Consider the following 25562-nt stretch of genomic DNA (forward strand, 5'->3'; position numbering starts at 1 on the left):
CTAAGAGAGCTGGCACAGCCACTTAATCAGCCATTATTTATGAGGCTCAGTGGTTAAATCAACAAGAGCAGGAACTGGGGCCAGGCCTTATGGGTTTATAACTGCTGTCAAAATAATCACATACAGATATATTCATCAGAGAGCAAACCAGATCAGTTTAGCACCCTCCCCCCTGATGTTAACCCCCCTTTCCTTGCTTAGACTCTCACATTCTTGACACTTTCTTCCTCTTCGATACTCTATCTAATGGACCACGTGAGATAACTTCACTTCCTAGAAGTGCCATCTTGCCATGTATTTGCTTGTCCCCGTGTCAGTTTCGTTCCCAACCTATTTTACTCTCAGCTCTTGGACAATGACAGCATACCCACAGTTCATTAGAGAAAAAGATGCTGGCAGGATTGAACAAAGGTGGAGCCAGAGCCACAATTAAAAGGAATGGAATCTCTGAATGAGTAATACTTGACCATTGGTTCTGCCTGGATTGGGAACAAAGGTATTTAGTGTACTGGACTTGTCTGAAGAACTGAGAAAAGAAAAAAAAAAGAAGAAAAAAAAAGAGAGAGAGAATACAGAAAACAATGGGATAAAAACTGCATGAGACTGAGATTCTGGGTGATCCTCATTCTCCATGTGCCATTAATTAACTTAATAGCCTTCAAGCTATTTAGAGGATAAAGACTCTCAGATGAAGGGTGGGGTCCAACAGCAAGTACATTAATGGTTATGCAAACAGCTTGACTTCAGTTCAGCACAATCTATCTAATGAAATGAATTATCTGAGTGATGGCACTGAATAATAGCTTGGATTTTTATACTCTGTAACACAAGTATTGTCAAATGAAAATGTATTGGTTTCTTATGCAAGACATGCAGAATTAAGCCTTTGGAAATGTCAAAAACTTGTTTTTTTTTCAAGCAAATGACAAATATGATCTCAGAGTGGCAATATGGAAAAGTAATGAGCATGAACCTGGCTCAGGTTTTTGGCCAGTGTCGTGTAACTACAAGCTTTTAAGTAACCATATCTGACAATTCACCTTCTTAATTTGTTCACTCACACATCTGGTGATGTATATTTGTATATTCTCACCGAAACAGTATCAATTAACAATATGGTATATAGTTTGAAAAAAAAAATGGTTCAACTAACTGCCAAAATTTTTATAAACTCTGCTGTATTGTTCAGATTTTGCATGGGAAAACTTGTCAGATTCATTTATGGAGACAGTGTTCACTAAATGAAGCCACATACAGTTCATAAATAACCTGCACAACAACTCAATTCACAAAGATGTTGTTATAGTTGCTACAGTAAGTAGAGTCTGATAAAAGACTGCATTTAAATATTTGATGACACTTTAGGGAACACATATTCACTATTACCTATTTGCATATTACTAGTATATTGGCTGTTAATTAGTACTTATAAAGCACATATTAATGTATTATTCAGCATGACCCAGATATAGATCCCTTAACACTACCAAATAACCTTACTTAATATCAATAAGCAGAGTTTATTGAGGGAAACCTCTTCGTAAATAGTATTTACCAAAAACGTGTTCAAATATTAGGGGTAACACAAAGTTAACAGAAAACAATCCAGAGTTAGTCTGGACAAATATGAATCATAATAACGTTGCACTTTTATTTCTAATAGTAAAAATATATCCATATGTCACTTTAATGCCGGTTATACAACAGACAAAACATCATGTCTTCATAAACTGAAGTTGTCGTAAATAATTTCCCATTCGATAAACCGAGCTGAACCTTTTCCACATTCTAATTTGCACTGTACAATTTTGACATCACTGAAGTGACTTACAAATAAAGACTGTTGCTTTGAAACTGGAAAGCGAGAAGTTGAAAAATCAAGTGGAAAGGTGATAGTGCAAATGATCCAAGTGGTTGAAAATGGCGTACCAGTTCCAGGGGTGAGAGGAGAAGAACAGCCAACACTATTTCGGCCTCTGTAGCACCTGGTTTCTTTCAGGAAGAGTGTGTGGGGAGAGGAGAAGGGAATGGCGGTGAGCTCAGGGGTCTTGTCAGGGACAAGGCCAAAGCTGTCTCTGCTTTGTGCAGCTCTAGGTGGAATCAGAGCTGCAAGGTGGCTTGTGTTTGCAGATTTGGGGGTCTGGCTAGAAGCAGTGTTTGGGGCTTTCTAACTGATTGGGATCTAATTTGTTGGCCTGACTGCAGGGAACTTTTTCCAGCCTCCACCCATGGGAGTCTGATACAGGAGCCCTGGAGCATGCTGACTGACAGCCTATGCAGCAGTAACCAATGAAGCGATCTGGAAAAATGGGCTGCGGAAAGGTGTGGAAGGGATCAATGAGCTATGATCGATGAGACAAAAATATTGGACTTTTCTTAGACCCATGAAATGGCAGCCCAAAAGCTTTTTAGGGAACACTTGCTCAGTCACATATTTTCACTCATGCCAAATTTACAATTCTGTGTTATTCTGTGTTATTGTTGTGACTGTCCATGTGCTTCCCAAACCTCAGCAACAGATAATGTCTTCTTTCCTCAATACAAAGAAGTCACCTTGTTATCTCTATCAGGAGGATCAGATGCTAATAGGAATGGAACCGAGCAAACGGCTGAAGGCTGGGTATCCCTGTCTTTATCTAATCTACATACTTGAGGATGAGCTGGACTTTGAATCCCAAACAGTGTATATATAGCTTGTAGCCTGTTTCAGAAAATGCTCAATACACATTAGTAAGAGTCATCAAAAACTCAAACTTATAAAATCATCCTAAACTCAGAAAGAACATAGAGCTACAGAATCATCTCAGCACCTTCACATGCAAGTTTTTTCTCCTCTGCTTTAAGGTCAAGATACCAGTGTATGCATGGGGACACACGCACGCACGCATGCACGCTCAATCGGCCAGAGGAAGCTCTGTTCATAGGTCCTGCCTGCCCAGCATCAGGCTAAGTGCTCTTGACAGCCAACCACACAGTTATTAACTGTGATCCGCCACCGCGGCTGCGGGGAGGGCGTAAGATGGACTCCACACCCACACAAAGACTGCTTTCAGCGCTCCGGTCCTCAAGCATCTCTAATACACACTTACTGTACTTTCACATACCATTTAACCTCATTTTTTTAAATCCTGCTGATCTTGTGAGCATTTCAAGAGTGGGTAATTCCACCAACAACTCATGGACGGACAAACTAATACTCTTACAAAAAAATACTGTGGCATACCATGGTACACTGATGGTATCAAATAGTGTTACCAATTATCACTTTGTATATATTATGGTAATGAGTGATTACCATATTCATGTACCATCAATGTTGATAAAAGCTGAGGGAGGTCAAATGGGACAGAGTGCCTCACTCAGTTCCAGTTGAAAGCAAACCATTATGGGATATTAGTACAACATGACCCTGTAAATGTTTGTACAGTAGCCTGTATATGCCTGCATGAAGGAAACAAATGCCTTGCTTAACCTTGCGTCAAACGCCGTCAGAACTCTTTTAATCAGACAGTGGTCTGAGCGCTAACTGTGTCTCTGGCTTCACAAGACTCTACCACCTCTTCCTGAGGATGTGGATGCCGAAGTCCAGTTTCAGCCCCCACAGCAACACATTAGCTTGTGAAATAGTGATGCAGTATTTTTGTGACATTCTGAGGAGGCCGTCCATAATGACAGTTGTCTATGTTTAGCTCTGAAAATATTTCAATAAACAGCATCTCGTCCTCACAAACAGACGGACTGAAAAACCCCAAGCCACTTTTTCCTGCCTGCGTTTCCCATAATTAGAGCCCACAACTCGCTGTTAAATAGTTGAGGCTTTTTGCCTTTGAATCGACAGTCTTTTATATAGTAGCACGACGTACACAGGCTCCCCGCGCCATGGGACGGTGCTGGCCATCCATGGCCGCCTTCAAAGCAGCAGTGGGCTGAAGACAACTGACATGTATTATTCTACATAAGTGCTGCCTTTTGTTCACTTCAGGCTTCCGGCCACAAAATAGCTGGATTTGTCCATCAAGTACTGCTATTTTGGATACCCTGTTTTTTCCACACTATGTGCTTTCTGTATGTTGTTGGAGCACTGATAACCACAAGCAGCTAACATGACACAGATTGTTATTGTAATAGCTGAACCCTTTGGAAAACAAACTTTGACCATACTTTGGTACATTAAATTTTCAGATGGCAAAAATTGTGGAATTTTTGAATATAGACCTACCATAGATTGATGCATGATGTTAAATAGGTTTTATTAAATTCAAACTATAAACTATAATCTGCATATTAGAGGTTTCTCCATTCAAACTGAAATAATATTTTTCCTGATTGAGACTCAAAACTGAGAAAAATTAAACAATGAGTCAAAATGAACCAATTAAAAAGATACGGTTATTAACAAGACATATAGCAATGTCAGCGTAAGTGGAAGTGCTTTGAGCCAGCACATCCAGGAACTGTCTCATTAAAATGTATGAATGAATGTATGAATGAAAGAAAATAAGTTAGCCCATTTATATTAAACATCCTTGTCCTGGTTCAAAAAAAAAAAAAAAAAAAAAAAAAAAAGGACACCGACTGAAAATGATTTATACATGATAAATCATTTACAAGACATACAGCAAACTACAGGGTAAGCGGGTGGCTGTGACCCAGCACAGCTATAGGAAGTCTCTGCAATTGTGCCATTAAAATCTACGGCCTGACAGGATTGTTTTGAACCTCAAGGATCTGTTCAGAAAGTGTTCCCAAAAGCAGTGTGTTCAGGCGTGCTCCCAGACCTCATCTCACTCGGTGGCACACATCCCAAGCTCCCAGCTTTCTGTGACAGATGGTTCCTGCATTACCATTGTAAAGAGAACACTGCCCTCATCAGGAAACTATTGTGCTTATGTGTCTGTTATAAAATATTAGCACAATAAAACCAAACATTCGATAATCAGTTAATTAATAAAGCTTCTCCAAACGTGTTTGGCTGCAAAACTTCTGTGTAACACATGGAGAAATTCTGTAGAATGAGGGCTTTTTTAAATTCTCCCATTATCACCCTGAGGAGAGATAGATGGATATCAATATTTTCTTACAATTAATATTGAAGTGTTTGAAGAACATGGACCGCTTTATACTTACAGAGCTTTTCATTTTTGATGCTTAATTCTCAGTCCCCATTTTATTAAGCGACCAGTAGAAATGTTCACTGTTTTGATTTATGTGGAAGAAAGTAGCTTAGTCATACGGGTTTGGAATAACATCAGGAGGAGTAGGCTACATGATGACTGAATAGTATTTTTATTTATTTATTTTGTTATTAACTCATTTTTTACCGAACTGCCAAGTAAAGTGTTTAATTTGTTTGTAGGTACAGAGCACAAGGGATGAACTTTAGCGCCGTTAAAGTTATATTTGCCGAAGACCACAGCTAAGAAAGTGAACAACATGAGCAGTTATTAAATCAGTCAGACTGAGACCAGATTCAAGCGACTGCTATGTCAACCCTGCGGTGGACCACCATAGAAACGCCCTCTTCTTAAGTATTAATATTTGTGGGAGTTCAATACAACTTTATACTGTACAGCGAGAGCAGGCAACCATAAGGAATGCTGAAAATCTATTCCGGAGGCCATGTGAGAGGAAAACAGAGGAAGAGTGGCATACAGTAAGTCTTGGTTGAGAATGATTTGAAGGAAACCTGAAGCAGGGTAAATAGCAGGGTAAATGGAGAAGTCTGTGGCTTTGAGTTGTGGGTGAATGACTCTACTGAGCAGATGCTAAGGAGATGTTTGAGAGGGACCCCCCATATACTCCAAGCGTACATTTTATACTGCTTACAAGACCCTCAAGGAAACGCCTTATTTCATCCCTTTAATTACAAATGCTCGTAACACTCGTATACACATTTGGTTTGACTGTCCTTTACATTCAGATGGATTCTCTTCATCCTTGTCGCTCTGTCTAACAAACATGTGTACAGTGTTCACACACAGCCTTACAGATACACAGAGGGAAAATCACATCATGTAAAACCACACTGTAAAACAGTCATACAAACAGATGCTTCTAATAGTTCCAGGCTACACCCTGACAGACGACCTCCCCAAGAAGGGCGACCACCCGTTCTCTCGCCCCGGACTTGGAGAACGGGGCTCAGGCCTGACTCAGCGCAACAGTGCCTCCAACACAGCATAAGTAAAACCACCTGCAGTGCAGTCAGAGGTCATAACCTAATGTAAAGGGTGAACTCCGTGTCAGACAAGCAGTCACACATTCAACTCTGAACGACACCACACACACTGTATTATCAGCAAACATGACAGTGATTAGCAAAGACACACACCAATCTCCATATTGAGTGTTCAGTATATGGAGCTTATTCCTTACCAAAAGGTCACATGCTCACAAGGCATTCACAAGCACAGTAGTTTTTATGAAGCTGGGTGGGATTCCACTGCATGATTAAAGACAGAAAAAGCCTTTGATCTGTAATGAGCTGTAATTAATGCAGCCTATAATGTGGGCATTAATAACTCTGTTCTAAATACAGTTGGAGTTCTGAGAAACAAATCTGGGATTGCCTTCATGTTATGACACTTTATCATTTATAAATAATGTAATTATATATATATATATATATATATATATATATATATATATATATATATATACACACACACACATACACACACACACACACATTAGACAAAAAATGTTCATCATATAAATGTCATATCATCATTAATACACACACATGTAATGTATCATATGATTGTGTGTGTGTGGGGGGGGGGGGGGGGGTATATATATACATATACATATATCAGTAACGTCATATAAATTGTGCAAATACAAATAATATTAAATGATTTAATAATATAATTGTTTAACATTGAGATTTTTTATGTTTCTCTAAAAGTCTCTTCTGCTCACCAAGCCTGTTTTTATTTGATCCAAAGTACAGCAAAAAAAAACGTAAAATTGCGAAATATGTTTACTATTTAAAATAATTGATTTCACAGCTGATTATTTAGCATCATTACTCCAGTCTTCATTCCCACGTGATCCTTCAGAAATCATTCTAAAAAATAATAAGAAATGTTTCTCGAGCATCAAATCGGCATATTAGAATGATTTCTGAAGGATCATGTGACACTGAAGACTGGAGTAACAATGCTGAAGATTCAGTTTTGATAACAGGAATAAATTACATTTTAATATATTCAAAAAGAAAGCAATTAATTTAAATAGTATATATTCTACATAATATATATTGCATAATATAAGTAATTGTTCATATATACATACATACATAAACTACTAGTCTCAAGTAACTCTAAGAGGTTTAATACTGAAAATCATCTATCATTTACTGCCCTCACTTGCAATTTAATAACAATATAATAACTCTTACATAAATGTATACATTTTAAATTCATTAAATTTAAACAACTATTCTGCAAAATATATACTGCATAATATTAGTTTATACAAACAGTCTCAAGAAACTCTAAGAAGACTAATCCTAGAGATCATCTATCATTTGCTGCCCTCTACCGGACAAGTCAGTTACTGCTGAAACTACACCAATTCATATTCACTCGATTTTCACTGTAACCATTAAAGTTGAAAGAAATCCAGTTAGGCACGGAAGTTGAAATTTGATGCCATGTGTCTTAAATATAATATATATATATATATATATATATATATATATATATATATATATAACAATAAACAAATACTCTGTTTTCATATCAAATCCATTTTTAACCATAATTAGAAACGTTTTATTTTTTTATTTGAAAATGACAAATGATCCTTCACTTGTGCACAAGTTATCCTAAGAAGTTGGTCATTTTTTCAGGCAGAGTCCACAAATGAGCACAGGAAACATTCTAACTAGGAAGAGACCCAGTGGGCTGGGCATCAGGAGGGGTTGTCAAAGAGTCAAAAGTGAGTCTGTCACATAAAAAAAATTCACAGGAACAAGTTAAACTGAACAGTTTAAGAGGTCTTCTGTTTGAACTTCAATGCCTCAGAGGAAACAGACCTGAAGCTAGACAGAAAATCTGAACAATTCAATCTCACGCACACACTTGCAGCTTGATGAGTACAAAAACACCACTTACTGCACTAAATCTGTTCTTTAAAACAAGCAGACCAAAGACTGAAGTTGAGAAAGCTCCTTGAACTTACATTCATATAACTGTTTATTTCTTAAAAGATCTGAAGAAAAAGGTCTTGAAGATGTACAGTGCTGAGGCAGGTGTTTAAATTGTCCTCCGATTTGAAGTTTCAGTCCTCTTTCTGTTTTTGTGATACAGTCAATCTCAGGTCGACTGGGACAAAACATTATACTGAGATCCGTAAGTGCATGGTGATTGACTGGTCATAGCAGAAAGTAAGTGTCCAAACACTTCAACTGTTAAAAAAGGTCTTGAACTACTTACTCCAAGCATGAAACCAGGGACCATATAAGGAAAAACTAATAATTTGGACAAAAACATGAGTCAAATAAAACAAATAGTTTTTTCCATGAGAAAACAATGCTTTTAAAATTTTAAATTAAAGAAAAAGAAAAATAATAAAAACATATCGATGTCAACCCTTCCTGAGAACCATCAGAAAAAAATAAATACACCCCATTGCTTGTTCCTCAGTGTGCATGTAAGTGTGTATGTGTGTTAAGGGCAGTCAGGGACAAGTCAATCAGTCCGGATTTACTTGGCTGGTTTGTCAGTATCCCTGCAGTCCGTTATAAACCTTCTGAGATGGTGCCTGTTTCAGAAGTTGCCTTATACCTGAGGAAAAATAAATGATTTATTAACTCACAAATGCACAAAAACTCCACAGTAGTCACCATGTCTCTAAAATAGCCCACTGTCCGTATTCACTTAATGTTCTCTTACCATCTTTCTGCTGGTCATCAAGCTGCTCCTTCGGAAAATCGACATCAAAGGTGACTATAAGCGACCCACGGATATTGTTGTTGTCAAAATTTGGTAATCCCTCACCCTTCTTCCAAATACGAGCTCCTGGTTTAGTGATTTTATCTCTCTCAATGTGTACCTATAAGAACACAAGTTCTTAAGTCACGGCTCTTAGTTGCACATGTGAAATGAAATACAAATATATATTCTAAAAATTAAACAAAACATGCCTTGTGACCATCTAAATGAGTGATGTCCATCTCAAAACCGACCAGAGCCTCTACCAGAGAGATGGTGACGTTTGTATAGAGGTCGTCACCTCTGCGCTCAAACACTGGGTGCCTGGAGAAGAAGAGATTTACACATGACAAACGGGAAACAGTTCATAAAGTCTCACTCTTTCAAGACAGAGAATAAATAGAGGCACATTAAAATCATTTATATTAAACATACTGCACATTAAGAGAAAAGTTCAATTCACTGTTCTAATTGCTGTAATTTCATACGACTCTTACTTTAAAACTTTAATGCGGAAACGCAGATCTCCAGGCTCACCATCAATGTGAGGTTCACCTGTAGTCAGTCAAACAACAGATATGTCACGTGTACATTCTATAAATAATATGTTGCTGCATCTAGCTAATTCATAAAAACAAATGTTACTGTACTGAGTTATCCGTATACATAATAATAAAATCATTTCATTTCTGTACCTTCCCCAATGAAAGGGTATTCCATCTCATCTCTCACACCCTGCTCGATCTCCACCTCTAGTGTTCTCTCTTCATTCACAAGCCTGGAAAAAACAATGATACAGCATTTAAACAGAAAACCATAATATTTCCTACTGAGTCAAAGTTGGAGTGATAACTGGGCAAACTTACTTGATATTAGGGCATTCATCACAGACTACTTCCTGTGTCATCTGGAAGCGACCTGGTCCTAGCTGTGTGGTTCTCATTTCCTGTCGGCAGTTGCATTTTCTTTTGCCTGGGGCTTCTTTTGCTACAGGTTTGTTTCGTACCACCTACATGTTGAAGAAGAGAGGAAACAGAAGGACAGGAAAAAGGAAAGTAGAGTGTCCATTTCCATGTGACTCTGCATGTTCACTGCCAGACAAAGCCTATAGAAGTACACAAAGACTGTGTATACTAAAGTACATCAGGAAGGAAAAAGAAAAAAAAAAGCAGCTCACCTCTACAAAATTCCCAGAATACACCTCTTCTAGGGTTACGTCAAGGTCCAGTACTATATCATTACCCCTTGGAATATCCCGGCCGGCCGGCTGCCTGTTTCCACCGAACATAAATCCAAAGTCGCCAAAGAAACTTGAAAAAAACAAAACACATTTGAATATAGACTCTGAAATGAGAACACCAACTATGCATCAGTCATTTGCAAATCTCACACAATTTCTAGGAAATCTGACAAACATTTCTGTTGCTAACATTTGAAGTAAACGCTTAATTAAGCTGAGGCTCATTTACCTGGAGAATATATCACCATGTGAACTGTGATGGCCTTCTTTCAAACCCTCCTCTCCATATGTATCATACTGTTTCCTTTTCTCCTCATCTGAGAGCACCTGTGATCAAAACAGACAATCAGAAAATATTATTAATGGAACAATGAGCAATATTTGCAACTGAAGTTGTTTTTAGGGGCAATTTCTGTTTAACATAAAACACACAGGTAACTAAAGTGTTAGTGTTCCTGTAGCTCAACTGGTAGTGTGTTGCATTTTTCAAGCGCAATGTTGGGGGTTCGATTCCCCGGGAACACATGATAGGTAAAAATTGATAGCCTGAATGTACTGTAAGTCGCTTAAGCGTCTGCTAAATGCATAAATTTAAATTTTACATTTAATTTAAAGTCCTTAAAGCCACAATTAGATATTATGAAATATACTAAATGTTAAATAAAAGAAAAAAAAGAAAGAAAATAGACATTCTGCCACATTTTAAATACCTGGGGAGGTTTTTTTTTTCCCCTCGCCCCTATAATAATTATTTATTATAGTTATCTATCGATCTATCTATCTATCTATCTATCTATCTATCTATCTATCTATATAGATAACTATAATAAATAATTATTATTTTATGCAATATACACATCTTTTATTTTCATATGAATGGTATACTTGTTAATATTATAATGGAGACAACCATTGACTACTTCAATTAAAATTAAATTTAAATGTATGCATTTAGCAGACGCTTTAAAGCGACTTACAGTACATTCAGGCTATCAGTTTTTACTTATCATAAAGTAAAAATGACTACTTGGCATTAAACAGGTAATCATTTATAATGTAATATGAAATCCTTTTTATACACCGTGCATTATTATTAGAAGCTACACTACAGGTCCACGTCATAAATAAGCAGACGTTCAACCAATCAGAGGCGGCCACACATTTCTTCCAACCAATCCAATCGCTCCATCAGTTCGTTTCTAACAACACTACTCATGCTGGTCAGATTCACTGGCTTTCTATTGCTGTTTTGTTAAGAATAATATAATACGTCTGTAAATAAGTGTTTTAGTGACACAAAGCATCTAAATATTTGTTTTAAAGTTAGACAAAAAATTCACATTAAAACGAAGTCATGTCATTCCCTAATACTTTATTATCCTAATCCCTTAAATATCCAGTAACGTAAAGACAATGTTTTTGTTCAGCATAATGCGTGACGGTCAAAACAAAAACGAAGGACTTGTTAAAAAATAAACATCATACCTCGTAAGCAGCTCCGAGGTCTGCAAATTTGTCTTGGGCATTTGGGTCATCTTGGTTTCTGTCTGGATGAAGCTGCAGTGCCAGCTTTCTGTAGGCTTTCTTAATGTCTTTAACTGATGCTGATCTACTAACCCCCAGAATTTTGTAGAAATCCCTCCTGAAAATACACATTAACTTTGCAATCGTACACCAGTTCATTCATTCATTCAAGCTAATGAGCAATATTGACATGATGTCCAACTATTTAACATCAATACATCTTGTTGGGGAAATCAGTAAGAGTACAGCAGTATGAATATAAATAAGGAATGTGACATTTATATAAACTTGTGGCAACAATAACAAGTTATCAGCCTCGTTACAGCAATTTTGGTAACGTTACTTAAAAAAAAACCACTGTCCTATTTTGGAAAATAATAATAATAATAATAATAATTATTATTATTATTATTATTATTATTTATATAAATATTTTATAGATCGAGTATATTATGGAGAGCAATCAGCAGCATGATGCACGGAGAGTGGCGTAGACCAATCACAGTGAAACATGTGTACCAGCCAGAGCCCTGAGCTTTAATACACTAAACCTAGACCCTGAAAACAACACGATATTCACTCACCCGGCCAGTACTGCCAATATCAGATATAAAAGTAGAAAAACAAACACTCGATAATTTCATTCCTCTAACAGCCATGGGTCCTTGTTTCTTTCCACTGCTTTCTGTGATGTCTATCAAAAAAGCCTCTTCCTGCTCTGTCACAAGTCCCGCCTCTTTTTAAAAAGGAAGTGTTATAAAAGTTCAATCGAAAAAGGTTTCATAATGACCCATCTAATATTATATTATATTATATTATATTATATTATATTATATTATATTATATTATATTATATTATATTATAAGAACTGGTAAGCCAAGTAATGTTGATATTAAACGCAAGCAAGCGAAGCTAATAATACAACTTCAACCACATATCACACAAGGGCTAGCATTAAATACAGAACTTTATTTATTTATTTATTTTTAATTCATACTTTCCGTTTTATTGGTTTTGATTTTCACAGCTTGGTACATTCTTCGTCTATGCATTCTTCACGTAATTCTGCAACTTTTATTTTGTTCTTATACAAGGACGCACAGCACAGCGTAAAACAACTTCCGGAAAGAAATGGCATCTTTGGACAGGGTGAAAGTGTTGGTTTTAGGAGATTCCGGTAATATATATTTTTTAATCTAAATAATATGTCAACCTTGCTTTTCTGTAACCTCACAAAAGATATTGTGAATGTACATTTAAAATGTAAGCATGTTGTCTAAGATTCGACTCAAGTTAGAAGTGTTAGCCTGCAACATTTGCTTGGATTTTTTCTAGGATTACTATTATGTTCGTTATTATTTGAGAATATCTGCCACGAGGAGCCACACTTTCGATATTGTAACTTACTTTTTCTTTTAAAAATAAGCACTTCTTCATTGAGCCTCGGTATTGCAGTTCTGATCAGTGTTATTTTGTGTCTGTTTACAGGAGTAGGGAAGTCCTCTCTTGTACATTTACTGTGCCAGAATCAAGTTTTGGGGAACCCCTCATGGACTGTGGGCTGCTCAGTGGACGTCAGGGTACAGTGTAAATTCGCAGCGATTATATTTATATATATATATATATATATCTCATATAAACTAGTGCTGCAACAACAAATAGATCAAATCGATTATTATCGATAATGAAAATCATCGACAACGATTCTCATGATTGATTAGTCGGGTCTGTCCATAGTGCACGTACAACTGCAGCCGGTCGCATCAAGTTACAGCACTGAATAACGCATTTCTATTGACAAAATGTATGTACAAATATTAGGGGAAATGTCTGTTGTTTAACATTTATTATTAAGTTTTAAAAGTCAACATGTAGTGTGAGTAATTTATGAGAGTAGGAACTGTGAAGAGACATCAGTGTGTAATTGTCTGAATATAAATATCAGAGGTTTTTACAGGAAATGACAGCAAGAGGAGACTGTCCCTGCAGAGCATTACTGTGATTTTATTCGTCTTTATTAACTTTATTGTTACATTTTTTGATCTAGAGATTGAAACTATATTCACTATGTAGCCAACAGTGATTAACAAATTTATTAAAACAAATTTATGTAAGGTTTTTAACCTCTTTTGGAGGGTTTGTGCCACTGCTGCTCTTAACTAACAGTATTGGTAATTACCAAAATATTTTTGTAGCTTTCTGTATTGGTTAAACCTCCAATATGTGTAAGCTTTTTAGTAACAGTAGTAAGCTATTTTTAATGCTATAATATAATTATTGCTGTTATATGTGAAAGAAATTAGGAAAATATCATTGTCAAGTGCTTTATAGTTTTTTTTTTTTTTTTTATTATTCAGATACCCAGTTAGTCAAAAAGTACATAAACAATGACAGCAAGGAAGTGAGCTGTTATCAAAGGCAAAGGAGGCCATTTTTGTTATTATGTGAATAAATACTATTTGGATGTTTTAGTTTGTTATTTTTCCCCAAAAAAATAAATAAATAAATAAGCACTGTATGTTTTCATAGCTTTCTGTTAGCACATCTGTTTTAAGGTCATTGGACAGAATGGGGAATAGTGTGTTTTTGTCAGTAAAATTAAAATAAAGAAAATAGGGGTTTTAATCCAACTAAAACATTCTCTTGATTCTTTGCACAGGTTCATGACTACAAAGAAGGCACTCCAGAAGAGAAGACATGCTACATTGAACTCTGGGACGTTGGGGGATCTGTTGACAGTGCCAGCAGTGTCAAAAGCACCAGAGCTGTGTTTTACAATTCTGTAAATGGTTAAGTATCAGATACACTATTAAAAGTTGTTCTTACATGTGTACAAACAAAAAAGCATGGAATATTTCTAATGACTCTACTTTAATGTTTAATCATTTGTCTTTTTTCCTTTCTAGGCATTATTTTAGTTCATGATTTGACCAATAAGAAATCCTCCCAGAATCTGAATCCCTGGTCATTGGAGGCTTTGAGTAAAGACTCCTCTCCAACTGGCATCATTGTGTCAAATGGGTGAGTCACGTTTAACTTCTGGTTCAGAATACAGTGAGAGAACATCATACTTTATTTTGTCTATAAATTCATAGATATGTTACAAGGAAATAATTCAGATGTTTTGCGCTTGCAGGGATTATGACAGAGAACAGTTTGCAGAGAACTCCGTTCCCCTCCTGCTTATTGGCACCAAATTTGATCAGATCCCAGAAAACAAGAGGAATGACGTTCTGACCCGCACTGCCTTTTTATCTGAAGACTTTAATGCAGAAGAGATCAATTTGGTGTGTGCTTTTTAGTGCCGTAATAATGTCTTAATCCAAACTCATATGATATTAAGAAAAAAATGTCAATTTCTTGTATTGATTTCACACTTGTGAATTCTGAGCTTTTGTCTGCTTTTCTTTTCAGGATTGTACAAATCCACGATATCTTGCTGCTGGATCTTCAAATGCTGTTAAGCTAAGCCGATTCTTTGACAAGGTAGAGACTTCAGTGAAACTATAATGTCTATTCCCACTCTGATCCTAATGATTTTCTTCCCCGCTGTGAGTACTGTGTCTCTGTGCAGTGTATTAGCATGTGGTGTAAATTATTATTTTCTCTCTTTAGGTAATCGAGAAGAGATACTTCACAAGAGACCCTAGCCAGGTGAGAGTGTGTGCTTTCTCTGTTTGCATGTGACTGCATTTGTGTACACGGTTTGTTTTGTAATAACTGTATAGAATTACTTTTAAGATTCTAAATCAAACTCTAGATGTAATTCATTTATAATTTTAATGTAGAGGAATGCATTTTTATTTTGTTATTTAATCTAATTTTTCCCTCCCTAGATGCAGAGTTTCACAGACAGGAGGCGCTTTAATTTCAAGAGTCTGCACAATGATTGAGTGTACAAATATACTTTGGACTGGTGGGTTTAGTCATGTTTGTAACCTGGACATACATATGAATATTATTTTGTCATCATGTTTCTTTGCAAAATCCAATCAGGTTTAGGTTTTTTTTTTTTTTTTTAATGCCTTTTAACATTACCATCCGGCTTACCATGACTGAACAATTTATGTGAAATGATCATCATCTCTATTCTGAGATTTGTGTATGTATTTTCATATGTGATGGTAAAAAATATGTACTTAATGAAATACTACTACTCTTCCCTTCTCAAGTCTACTGTTTATACTAATGGGGTGACACGGATCCCCCTTTTTCAGTAAAAGGTAATGGAAATGGTTTCCCCTTGTTTGTAGTGTAATTCCAGGAGATATGACAGGGTTTTATTAAATAAACAATTTTTGCTTAATCTTTAGGATTTTCAGGATCTTCCTGTCATCGGAAGGAAGAAATTAATATTATCATAGATTTAACTTTTTTTGTTATTGATTTTTGTTAATTAAAAATTATTCAGAATTCTTTGCTATATTAGCAAGCCATGAAAATTGTGTATAGATTTATTTGAATAATAAGTTTGGCTCTTCTTTTCCACTTTATTTATATATATATTTATCAAATCAAATTCTACAGTTGTATGGTATTGTATGGAATTATTAATTTGTTTTCAGTAAACGAGCAGATAAGAAAGCATGATTTATTTATTTTACTTTATATCAGCACCAACTCTTATGGTTTCTGATACTGATCTGCCAGATAAAGTGCCCCGGTCATTGCCCAAACAGGATTTGAACTTTTGTATCTTAAAAACTGAAAAGCTGTATTTTAAGTATTTACAAGTGTAATTAGTTGTCAATGAAGTGACACAGCCAAGCATGGTGACCCTACTCAGAATTCATGCTCTGCATTTAACCCATCCAAAGTGAACACACACACCGTGAACACACACCCAGATGGGGGTTTAGTGTTTTGCTCAAGGGCACTCAGTCGTGATATTGCCGGCCCAAGACTCAAACCCACAACCTTAGGAGTCAAACTCTAACCATAAGGCCACAACTTTCCCACAAAAGGTACTACTTTAGATAAGACAGACTGAATAGTAGACATACTGACAACTTAAGAATGTTCTCAAATTTGGCTCAAATAATTTTCATACCTTTTAATGATGTTTTATTAAGGTTCGGGAGGAGCACGTCAGATACTTAGCCTAATCAACACCCCTGGAGCAAAATCAAGTTAATCAACACCACAGCATAAATACAGCTGACTTCTATCCATTGACAGTTCATCAGCATCCCTCCTCCACCCCATCTCCTCTCTTCGAGTTCATTTTACTACTATACGGGGAGCGGGGTACTCTAGGTTCGGGCCATTCCCCGAGTTTGGATAGCACACCAAATATGGATTATCATACTTAAGATAATTATTTATAAGTGTGAACTCATGAACCTTGGGCTTGCATACAAACAGAGAGCTTCGGGGGGGACTTTTCACTCTGAGAGTAAAGAGGTTTTTGCAGGAAGAGACTAATTAGATAAGTATCAAAAAAAACAAAAAAAAACACACAAACCTCTGCAAAGAAAAAGTAACCTTTATTTAAAAGAAATTCTGCAATGTATTTGTCCTGTTCTTCTGCCCATTTAAAAGCACTTTAAGCAATGAGTGTGAAGTATGCAAAACTGCAATCAGGCTAAATGTTTTTGATGTTGAATCGACACTTTTCCTTATTTCATATTAAGATTGATTTTACTGGCCCTTGCAGTTATTATGGCACATATATGAAACCTATATATTTATAAATAGATTATATACTAAGAAATTATTATTACTGAATTACTGGTTTATTTTTTATCTACATGTGGTCTTCTAATGGTCTAATGTATATGGCAGTTATTTCTAGGGGTTTCATCGAAAATGAATTAATTCTTCAAAGAAATCAATTCTTATCATTCAATTATTATTTTAGTCATCTTAAACAGGCTAAAAATACATGCACTGAGATTTTAACAGTTGCAGTGCGGAATAAAAACCTTAAAAAAAAGAGTTAAAAGTCTAAAAGAGAAAACTATAACATTTAATATATGTATAAAAAATTTATATGTATTTATTTATTCATTTATTCATTTCCATTGTTTTATTAATCCAGGGGAGGAAGTAGGAGATTTTAGCATAAACTTGAGGATATGTTGTATTTGTACAATCACCCTTAATGGTATATGAAGCAAGTCCTTGTGGTATTTTTTTGCAGATAAGAGGACTTCCTGAATCCCCCTAATGGAAAGATGGAAAGATAATAATATAATATAATATAATATAAATATAAATATATAATATAATATGATATAATACCTCACAAAAAGCATGTTTTCCATCTGAAACACTGCAGATCATTATCTCAGGGTTGAAGTAATGCTGCCACATTCTTTCACATTTTGAGTTCTCCTCCAGTTTAAGCTTGACTTCCTGCATCACATTTGATGCCTTGTTTCCATTTGGGGATTTTAACCCCCAACCAGCAATGGAGCATTTAACATTAGCTGGTGTTTTTTCATTTTTCTTAGGAAGGGGCGTGAGATTCACAAATCTAGTCAGCTTGGCTTTCTTCTTCAACTGCAAATTACAGAAAATAAATTCTAGAGAGCAGACAAAGCACAAAATATAGAATTATAGCAGGTGAAGCTAAAAATACCTTTAGTAACATGATATCATAGCTGAAGTCCTGCTCGTTGTTCTCTTTATACAAAGGATGTTGGATGTGTTTTATCACTGGGATCCTCTGCTGGCTCCTCTCCACCTTGTTGATTATGTGAGCTCCCAGAACAACCTCAATGTTGCCTCGAATAGATAAGTTTCTGCGACCAAGAAAAAAAACAAAAAAAAAAACAGATAACAAAATGGTCTTTATGTATTTAAATAACTATAAAACATATTTACACATAAAAATAAATTTTTTAAAAGCATCATAAATAATGCATCCAGAGACATACTCACTTCAAACAGTGGGCCGCTGTCAGAACATAATTCTCTCTGATCAGCATCCCTCCACATATGTGATATTTAACACTCTGAACTGATGCCATGTATGGCCTGGAAAAAGGTATAGCCTCTTTCCCTCCAATAATACCACTCTCCATCCCACCTGTGACAAAAGCCAAACTCACACCATTACCAGATTATTGAAGGTGCTGGAACCCGTGTTTGTACAGATTTTTCTTCCTTTTTTTCTGCCTTCAAGGTATATGGATGTATTTTCTTTCACTGAATCCTTGAGTCAGGCCCAACAAAAACTTGAAACTTGACACAAAGGGACATTCTGAGGACACACACCAAGTTTCATAATATTCTGCACCCATTTGGAAGCACCAGATATTAATTTATTTACTTTGTCTGCTGTTTAGTGATTTGAAAATTTGTTCTGTGCAGTATTTTTGCACCACAGTATTGCTATATTATTGTGTGTGTGTGTGTGTGTGTGTGTATATATATATATATATATATATATATATATATATATATATAGATATATATAATTTGTGCTTGCTTGCAAGTACCAATCAACATCTGGTTGTTAAACCATGTAAAACTTAAACAGTTTTATATATTATCAATGTACAAATAGACAAAAGCTGTGTATTCTTTTGAGCTGAAAATATATGTATCAGGGTGTTTACTTGGTTAGTAGTTTCAGTTTTACAAATCATTGAACAATAGTTTCAACACAAATAAAGAAGGTCACATAGAAATATATAAACTAAAAAGGGACTAGTGGTAATTATTATTATTGGTTTTTTTTAGCTGCAGATGATTTTTTATATCTAACCAGAAATTGACCTGAGACATGCACATATAAGTGTAAATGTTAAGCAAGAGCCACATACTGTATCTTCTGATCACATATCTCATGATACAAAAAATGTTTACAGTGTTTTTTCTCTCTCTCTCTTTTTCAGTCTGACAGTAACAGGGTGATTTCTTTTGAAAGTTAGCTGTCCCTTGTGACATCAGTGTGTTGCTGTATCCTGTTTCATCAAACCCTACCTATCAGTTAAAATTTAAAATGAATGTGTAAAAAACAAATAACATCATAAAATATACATTTCCATTGCAATGCCTAATCATCCACATGGACCGTTGGTGCTTGGACCCCAATTATTTCCACTCGTGACTATATTTTAAAAATTTCCAATTCTACTCATTTTTATTTAAATCATATTCTAGCTTTCAAATAATGTTTTGGGGGAAACAATGCACAATGCAAATTCAGAAAGAACAAAATGATTAACATCTTACCAGCCAAAGGGAGACCAATGAGGAGAAGAAACATGTAAGGAAACATGGTGCAGCTGTTGACTGAGAAGTACACTCTGAGTTTAAGCATTATGTGTGCAAGTTATTATTATTACTCAGACCCACTCTCTGCACTGCAAGTGGTATCTCCTCCCACTCTTACCAAAAACCATAAATGTGTGTATAAAAGTAACTGCTAAAACCAAGGGGGCAGCAGTAGACTGATTAACAATGAGGTGTCACCCAAACAAGTAAAGAAGCATTAAGTTTAATTCTGTACTCAATTATGTACTCAGTGTTGCTATCAGAGAAGAAATGAAATAAAGAAGTACCTTAATTCCAAATCTCATGCTTAAAAAATATTTGTAGAGTTGAAGCTTTGGTGTCCTGTAGAGAATACACAATAACTGATTAACGTACTATTTTATTTGCGGTCAATGATGTGGGAACCAAAAAACAAACAAACAAACAGTGTGTTACATCAAAAAGTTTTTTGATGAAAAAAAAAACAGGGCCAACAGGGATCCCAAATATACATTATACGTCTCAATATATTATTAATATACAGGTATGTAATGGTGCATATGTTTGCTAATCTATAACTTTCAACATCAAAAAGGAACAATGTTCTGGAGGACCAAAGTTCTACAACTGCTTTCATTTTTGGCTTTGAATTTAAATAGTATACGCTTGATAAACCCCCCCCCCCCCCCCAAAAAAAAAAAACATTTTCACTTTATTTGTTTGTCTCTATCACAATTGTTTTAGTGAGATGCATGCACATACTTCAAACAGTGAGCCAAAGTCAGTATGTAATCCTCCACTTATGTTGTCTCAGATGCCATGTATGGTCTGGAATGATGCTTAACCTCTTTAACCTCCAACTACAATAACACTCTCTAACCCTGATGTTATCAGGAGTGGAACATGAACAGGATTTGAACCTCACTGAGGTTTGGTTTGATATGTGACAGAGTAGGCCAGTATATAGGTCAGAGACTATTTTGTCACATATGAAAGTGCACACCAGAAAGGTGCAGGGTATTTACTGGCATTTATTAATGGGTAATTCTACAGAAACATCCACTTTTGGTATGGAAAAACATTTTAGTGCAATTAATTTATTTCAAGACCACATGTACCATTTTTTTTGTCATTGGTGTTACCTTATTTATCAATACTAAAAGATTTTAAATATTTTTTTTCTCATTTTTTTTTCAGCACATATAGTCAGAGTTACAGAACAATCTGAAAATTTAAATGCAAGAAATAAGGAGATTGTGTTTTATTTATTTATTGTGAAAGAAAAAAAACAGCACAGTAACACAGCACAATGACTAAAAATGAATAGGTGACACACATAAGACCTGATATACTGATCTTCACAATTGTTATCCATAAGGAAGGTAATACCAGTGACAGTAACAATTTTCATGAAAAATGCATTTTACAAAATGTCTGCTGTAAGGTATCAAACCATATGTTGTCAATCATGATATACCCATTAAATTGGTTTAATCAATTTTTTTTTTTTTTTTTTTTGTACAATTCCTTAACAATAAATAGTTAATACCAGTGATGCTAACTGGTATATAAAAATTAGGCTATAAAAAAATTATAAAATTTAGTTAAATGAGAACATTTCTAATAACAGAAAAGAAACAGTAGACATAAAGGGATAGTTCACTGTCAAATAAAATTTTGGTCTGTTTTAGCTTACTTCAAGGGCAATCAAGATGTAGGTGTCTTTGTTTACACAGTAGTTTAATTTTGATATTTTTAGGTCAAACCGTTCTTGTCTGTGACTCATATAATGGAGGTCTATGGTTACCAACTCAAAGAGAATGCACAGAGATGTCCAAATTAAACAATTCCCCATCGTAAGTACACATCGATGACCTAAGACACGAAACGAGTGGTTTGTGTAAGAAAACGAACAGTATTTATATATCGTTTTTACCTCTTGTACACAATCACGTCCAACTGATCTGAGGGTGCGAGTGCTTCCTGATGTGACGTGTGCGCGAGCTCTGGCGCAAGTGCGGAAAGCACCGGAAGTGATCTCTCGAGCGTGTATGTCACTCATTGTTTACACAGAGATTTCGGAAGTGTTACCTTTCACTGTGAAGATCTAAACATATTTAGACGCACAGGAAATTGCAATGGAAGATGATTTCGATATATATCAAGACACAACGTTAAACTTTTTCACAAACATATTTATTTGAACCAGAATACACAAATCAAGTACTCAGAGTGATGGAGGAAGCGTCCCCTGCAGCAGCATGTCCTCAAGCCTCAGAGAGACAGATCTCTTTAAAATTGGTGTTGTTTTAGTAGCAAGTGTTGTGAGATGCCAACAGAAGTGGAGAGCATATGTTGTCATGGAATGGAACATAGCAATGCCACAACTACAAGACGACAATGAGGACAGTATCCCATCACACACCTGTCTGACTGAAGATCCTGAGTTTTCTCCGCTGTTGAGTGGCAGCGTTTTGCACGTTGTGTTTAGTTTGCCACGTATAAATTGGAGGCGATGTCCAAGGCCAGAGGGACTCAGTGGCATGCTGTCAATAGAGTGAGTAATGTGTTGTATTCTTATTATTATCGCAACAATTATAAGTTGCATTATAAACCAATTAATTAATGGCAATTACTGCATTATATATCAGACAGTGCAGATTGGTGACATATCGTGTGGTAAACGGTAAACAATGAGTGACGTACACATGCGAGAGATCACTTCTGGCACTTTCCGGCGCTTACGCAGACTAAGCCACGTCACACACCAGGAAGCGCGCATGCCCTCAGATCACTTGGACGTGGTTGTGTATAAGAGGTTTCTCACACAAACCGCTCGTTTCGTGTCTTATGTCATCAATGTGTACTTACGATGGGGAATTGTTTAATTTGGACATCTCTGTGTATGCTCTTTGAGGTGGTGACCATAGACCTCCATTATATGCTTGACAGACAAGAACGGTTTGACCTAATAATATCAAAATTGAAAGTACTGCGGAAATAAAGACATCTACATCTTGGATTCCCTTCAGGTAAGCTAAAACATACCAAAATTTAATTTCAAAGTGATCTATCCCTTTAACATGGGCCTTTTTTTCATTGATATTAAAACCTGTTAACTGTATACGGGACGCCTACGTTGACTATACTATATTACAATCAAATCAAATCTAATCTTGACAAACTATATATTGTTGGAAAGGTCTAAGACTCCCAAATATATATTTTACCAATATCTTTTGTTAAACATTATGTAGGAAAAGTAATGGATTAATGTATGACAAGAGTGTACCCTCAGAAATCTACATTACAAAAGGAGTTTTGACCTTTGTTTAAAAAAAAAAAGACTTCCTCGTTGCCTTTTTCTCTATCACATTTTAGAAATCATCAGAAGTTATATATCACTTGAAAACATAAAATCTCAAAATTCATCCTTTAAAACCCATTTTAAAATCAGACATTGCATTACCAAGTAAATGGTACATCAAAATCATGTTACAAAATGTTTTCAGTCATGAATTATAAAAATTTTGGTTTGTATCATGCACATTCAAGTCTATCTTCAAAAACGTGAGTGACAGTTAACAGGTTAAGAAAATAGGAAGGAGGAAGTCAAGTGATGTCATCAGTGTGATTTTTATTTCAAAATAAATAATTCTTGTTAAATGGTAACACCAGTGAGACAACTTCAGGGGACCAATGTTTTCATTATATATTTTAAAATATTTATTCATCATTTTGTTTTATTATGCCATTTATATCATGTATTTGATAGTTATGAATACATTATTGATTTTTAAATGGTAGAAAAACATTTTGTTTTTTAATGCAAAATAAAGCACTTTTCTCTCTTTACATGGCTGTGGGGATGAGCAAATATTGAAGGTCTAATTGTTCTAAAATTCACAATTCATTTCAGTTCATGTCTCTGAATGTGCATTTTTATTTTATATTTCATAGATGTAATGCCATAACATGTTATTGAAGTTGGAAAGCGCCGCTTTTCTTTTACGAATGTGCCGAATCTGCTGATGTAATTACAACCCCTAATGTTAAGTTATAGAGAAGGTAAGGGGAGGCCAGGAGAGAGTTTAGCTCTCGTGCCTACTTTGGTTATAAAAAAGGCAATCACAATCAAGTGTTCACTTCCAGCGCTGAGGAGTGTTGAGAAAAGAAACCTTGCAGGGGAGGCTAGTCGCCCTTCTGTATCAACCAATCATCAGAGACATACATTTCTAGCTATTAGTTTGAACGTCTTGCGCTGTGCTGATAATGTACCAAGTACTTATTGTAAGTTGCAATATATATAATATTTGATCGCCTACAGATTTGCCAAGCTGTCATTCAAAAAGTATATATACAAATAAAAAATAAAGGGAGAACATGCCTAAGCTGGATACAGGCAACAGCAGCTGGCTTTATTAAATAGCACAACAGGCAGCTCTCTTTTAACCCAGAATTTTATGGAGTAAGTGAAATTATATTATCTTGCTGTATGTGTGTCCTTTTCTTTACATTTTCTGACTAAAAGACAGAAAGCCATTTTAAAGTGGTTAAGCAAATAATAATAATAACAATCGGCAGGGATCACCAGACCAATAAAGTTAGTGTCTCCTCTATTTTAAAACCCACAAGCCTCCACTGAATCAAACAGTTGTGATTATTGTTGAGAGGTGAGGTTCTTGTGGAAATTTTGCCCACTCCTCCAGTAAAGCATTTGTAAGGTCAGGGACTAATGTTGAACAAGAAGGCCTGGGTAGCAATCTCCAGTTCATCCCTAAGGTGTTTGATGTGGTTAAGCTAACGTTACGTGATCTCATGATGAAAACGTACCTGTGGAAAATTTTTTTGCAAGACGCAAAATATGTACTATTATCACTGCAGTTTCCAACAAAAATGGACACTAGAGTCAACAAAGCAGCAAGTACGTGTAATAGTGTAATATACTTTGGAAGTGGAATCCTTAGGTACGAACTAAGACTATATAAATACAAAGGCTTATGAAACACTGCAACACGCAATATGCCTCAGGCCCGTTTTTGTCAAAAAACAGCCTCATACCATTATCATTCCTCCATCAAACTTTACAGTTGGCATAACGCCAGGTAACTGACTGCCCAAGAGAGAAGCGTGATGTCACTCCACAGAACATGTTTCCACTGTTCCGAAGTCCAGTGGTGCCATAATTCTGTAACCAGATGTATATTTCTGAACTGAAGTTTTACTGCTACATGATTCTACATTCTGAGGAGAGCAGCAAATAGAGAGCGATTTCCTGCAGCATCCTTGATGCACTTTCTCCTTGTTATTTAGTGAGCAACAGTCACATTAGCTGGAAATGTTTCATCTACAAAGGACAACAATGGAGCTCATGTAACTTTCTCAAATTTGAAACATATTTTGTATATTTTTTTCATATATTTTTTTATAACAAACAGTGATTTTTTTATTTAAATTTATTACATTATCAACCCCAGGCTTCATTTCACAAGGTCACTATTAAATTACATGAGCAACAAAAAAGTTTTCGCAGTAATAGACTAATTTGATGAGTATCAAATCATTATTTAAAACTAGTTTGCCCATTAAAAAGCAAAAAGTGTGAAAGTGTGAAGTATGTAAAACTGTAATCAAGCTACGTGTTTACACTGTT

At 35.6% G+C, this 25562-nt stretch overlaps 3 protein-coding genes across 3 annotated transcripts; 1 reads left to right on the forward strand and 2 right to left on the reverse strand.

Moving 5' to 3' along the window:
* Positions 1 to 8339: 8339 nt before the first annotated feature.
* LOC113108519 (dnaJ homolog subfamily B member 11-like) lies at positions 8340 to 12377 on the reverse strand. Its single transcript, XM_026271697.1, is given in 11 exon segments — positions 8340 to 8792; positions 8901 to 9060; positions 9152 to 9263; positions 9437 to 9494; positions 9635 to 9717; positions 9806 to 9948; positions 10117 to 10249; positions 10409 to 10506; positions 11665 to 11821; positions 12288 to 12325; positions 12327 to 12377. Coding segments are annotated over 11 exon segments (1083 nt in total). The 5' UTR covers positions 12363 to 12377; the 3' UTR covers positions 8340 to 8727.
* Positions 12378 to 12782: 405 nt separating this feature from the next.
* Positions 12783 to 15868, forward strand: LOC113109328 (rab-like protein 3). The gene is made up of 8 exons (XM_026272946.1): positions 12783 to 12881; positions 13193 to 13284; positions 14364 to 14493; positions 14611 to 14725; positions 14841 to 14991; positions 15119 to 15190; positions 15320 to 15358; positions 15541 to 15868. Exons 1-8 carry the CDS (start codon positions 12836 to 12838, stop codon positions 15595 to 15597), a joined length of 702 nt encoding a protein of 233 aa, XP_026128731.1. The 5' UTR covers positions 12783 to 12835; the 3' UTR covers positions 15598 to 15868.
* A 1785-nt stretch (positions 15869 to 17653) lies between these two features.
* On the reverse strand, positions 17654 to 19934 carry LOC113108044 (granzyme B-like). The gene is made up of 5 exons (XM_026270871.1): positions 19889 to 19934; positions 18590 to 18737; positions 18288 to 18450; positions 17948 to 18208; positions 17654 to 17869 (listed from the first exon to the last, which is right to left on the reverse strand). Exons 1-5 carry the CDS (start codon positions 19932 to 19934, stop codon positions 17711 to 17713), a joined length of 777 nt encoding a protein of 258 aa, XP_026126656.1. The 3' UTR covers positions 17654 to 17710.
* Positions 19935 to 25562: the final 5628 nt, after the last annotated feature.

The sequence above is a fragment of the Carassius auratus genome, chromosome 9, assembly GCF_003368295.1.
Source record: "Carassius auratus strain Wakin chromosome 9, ASM336829v1, whole genome shotgun sequence".
In the NCBI taxonomy this organism is placed as follows: Eukaryota; Metazoa; Chordata; class Actinopteri; order Cypriniformes; family Cyprinidae; genus Carassius; species Carassius auratus.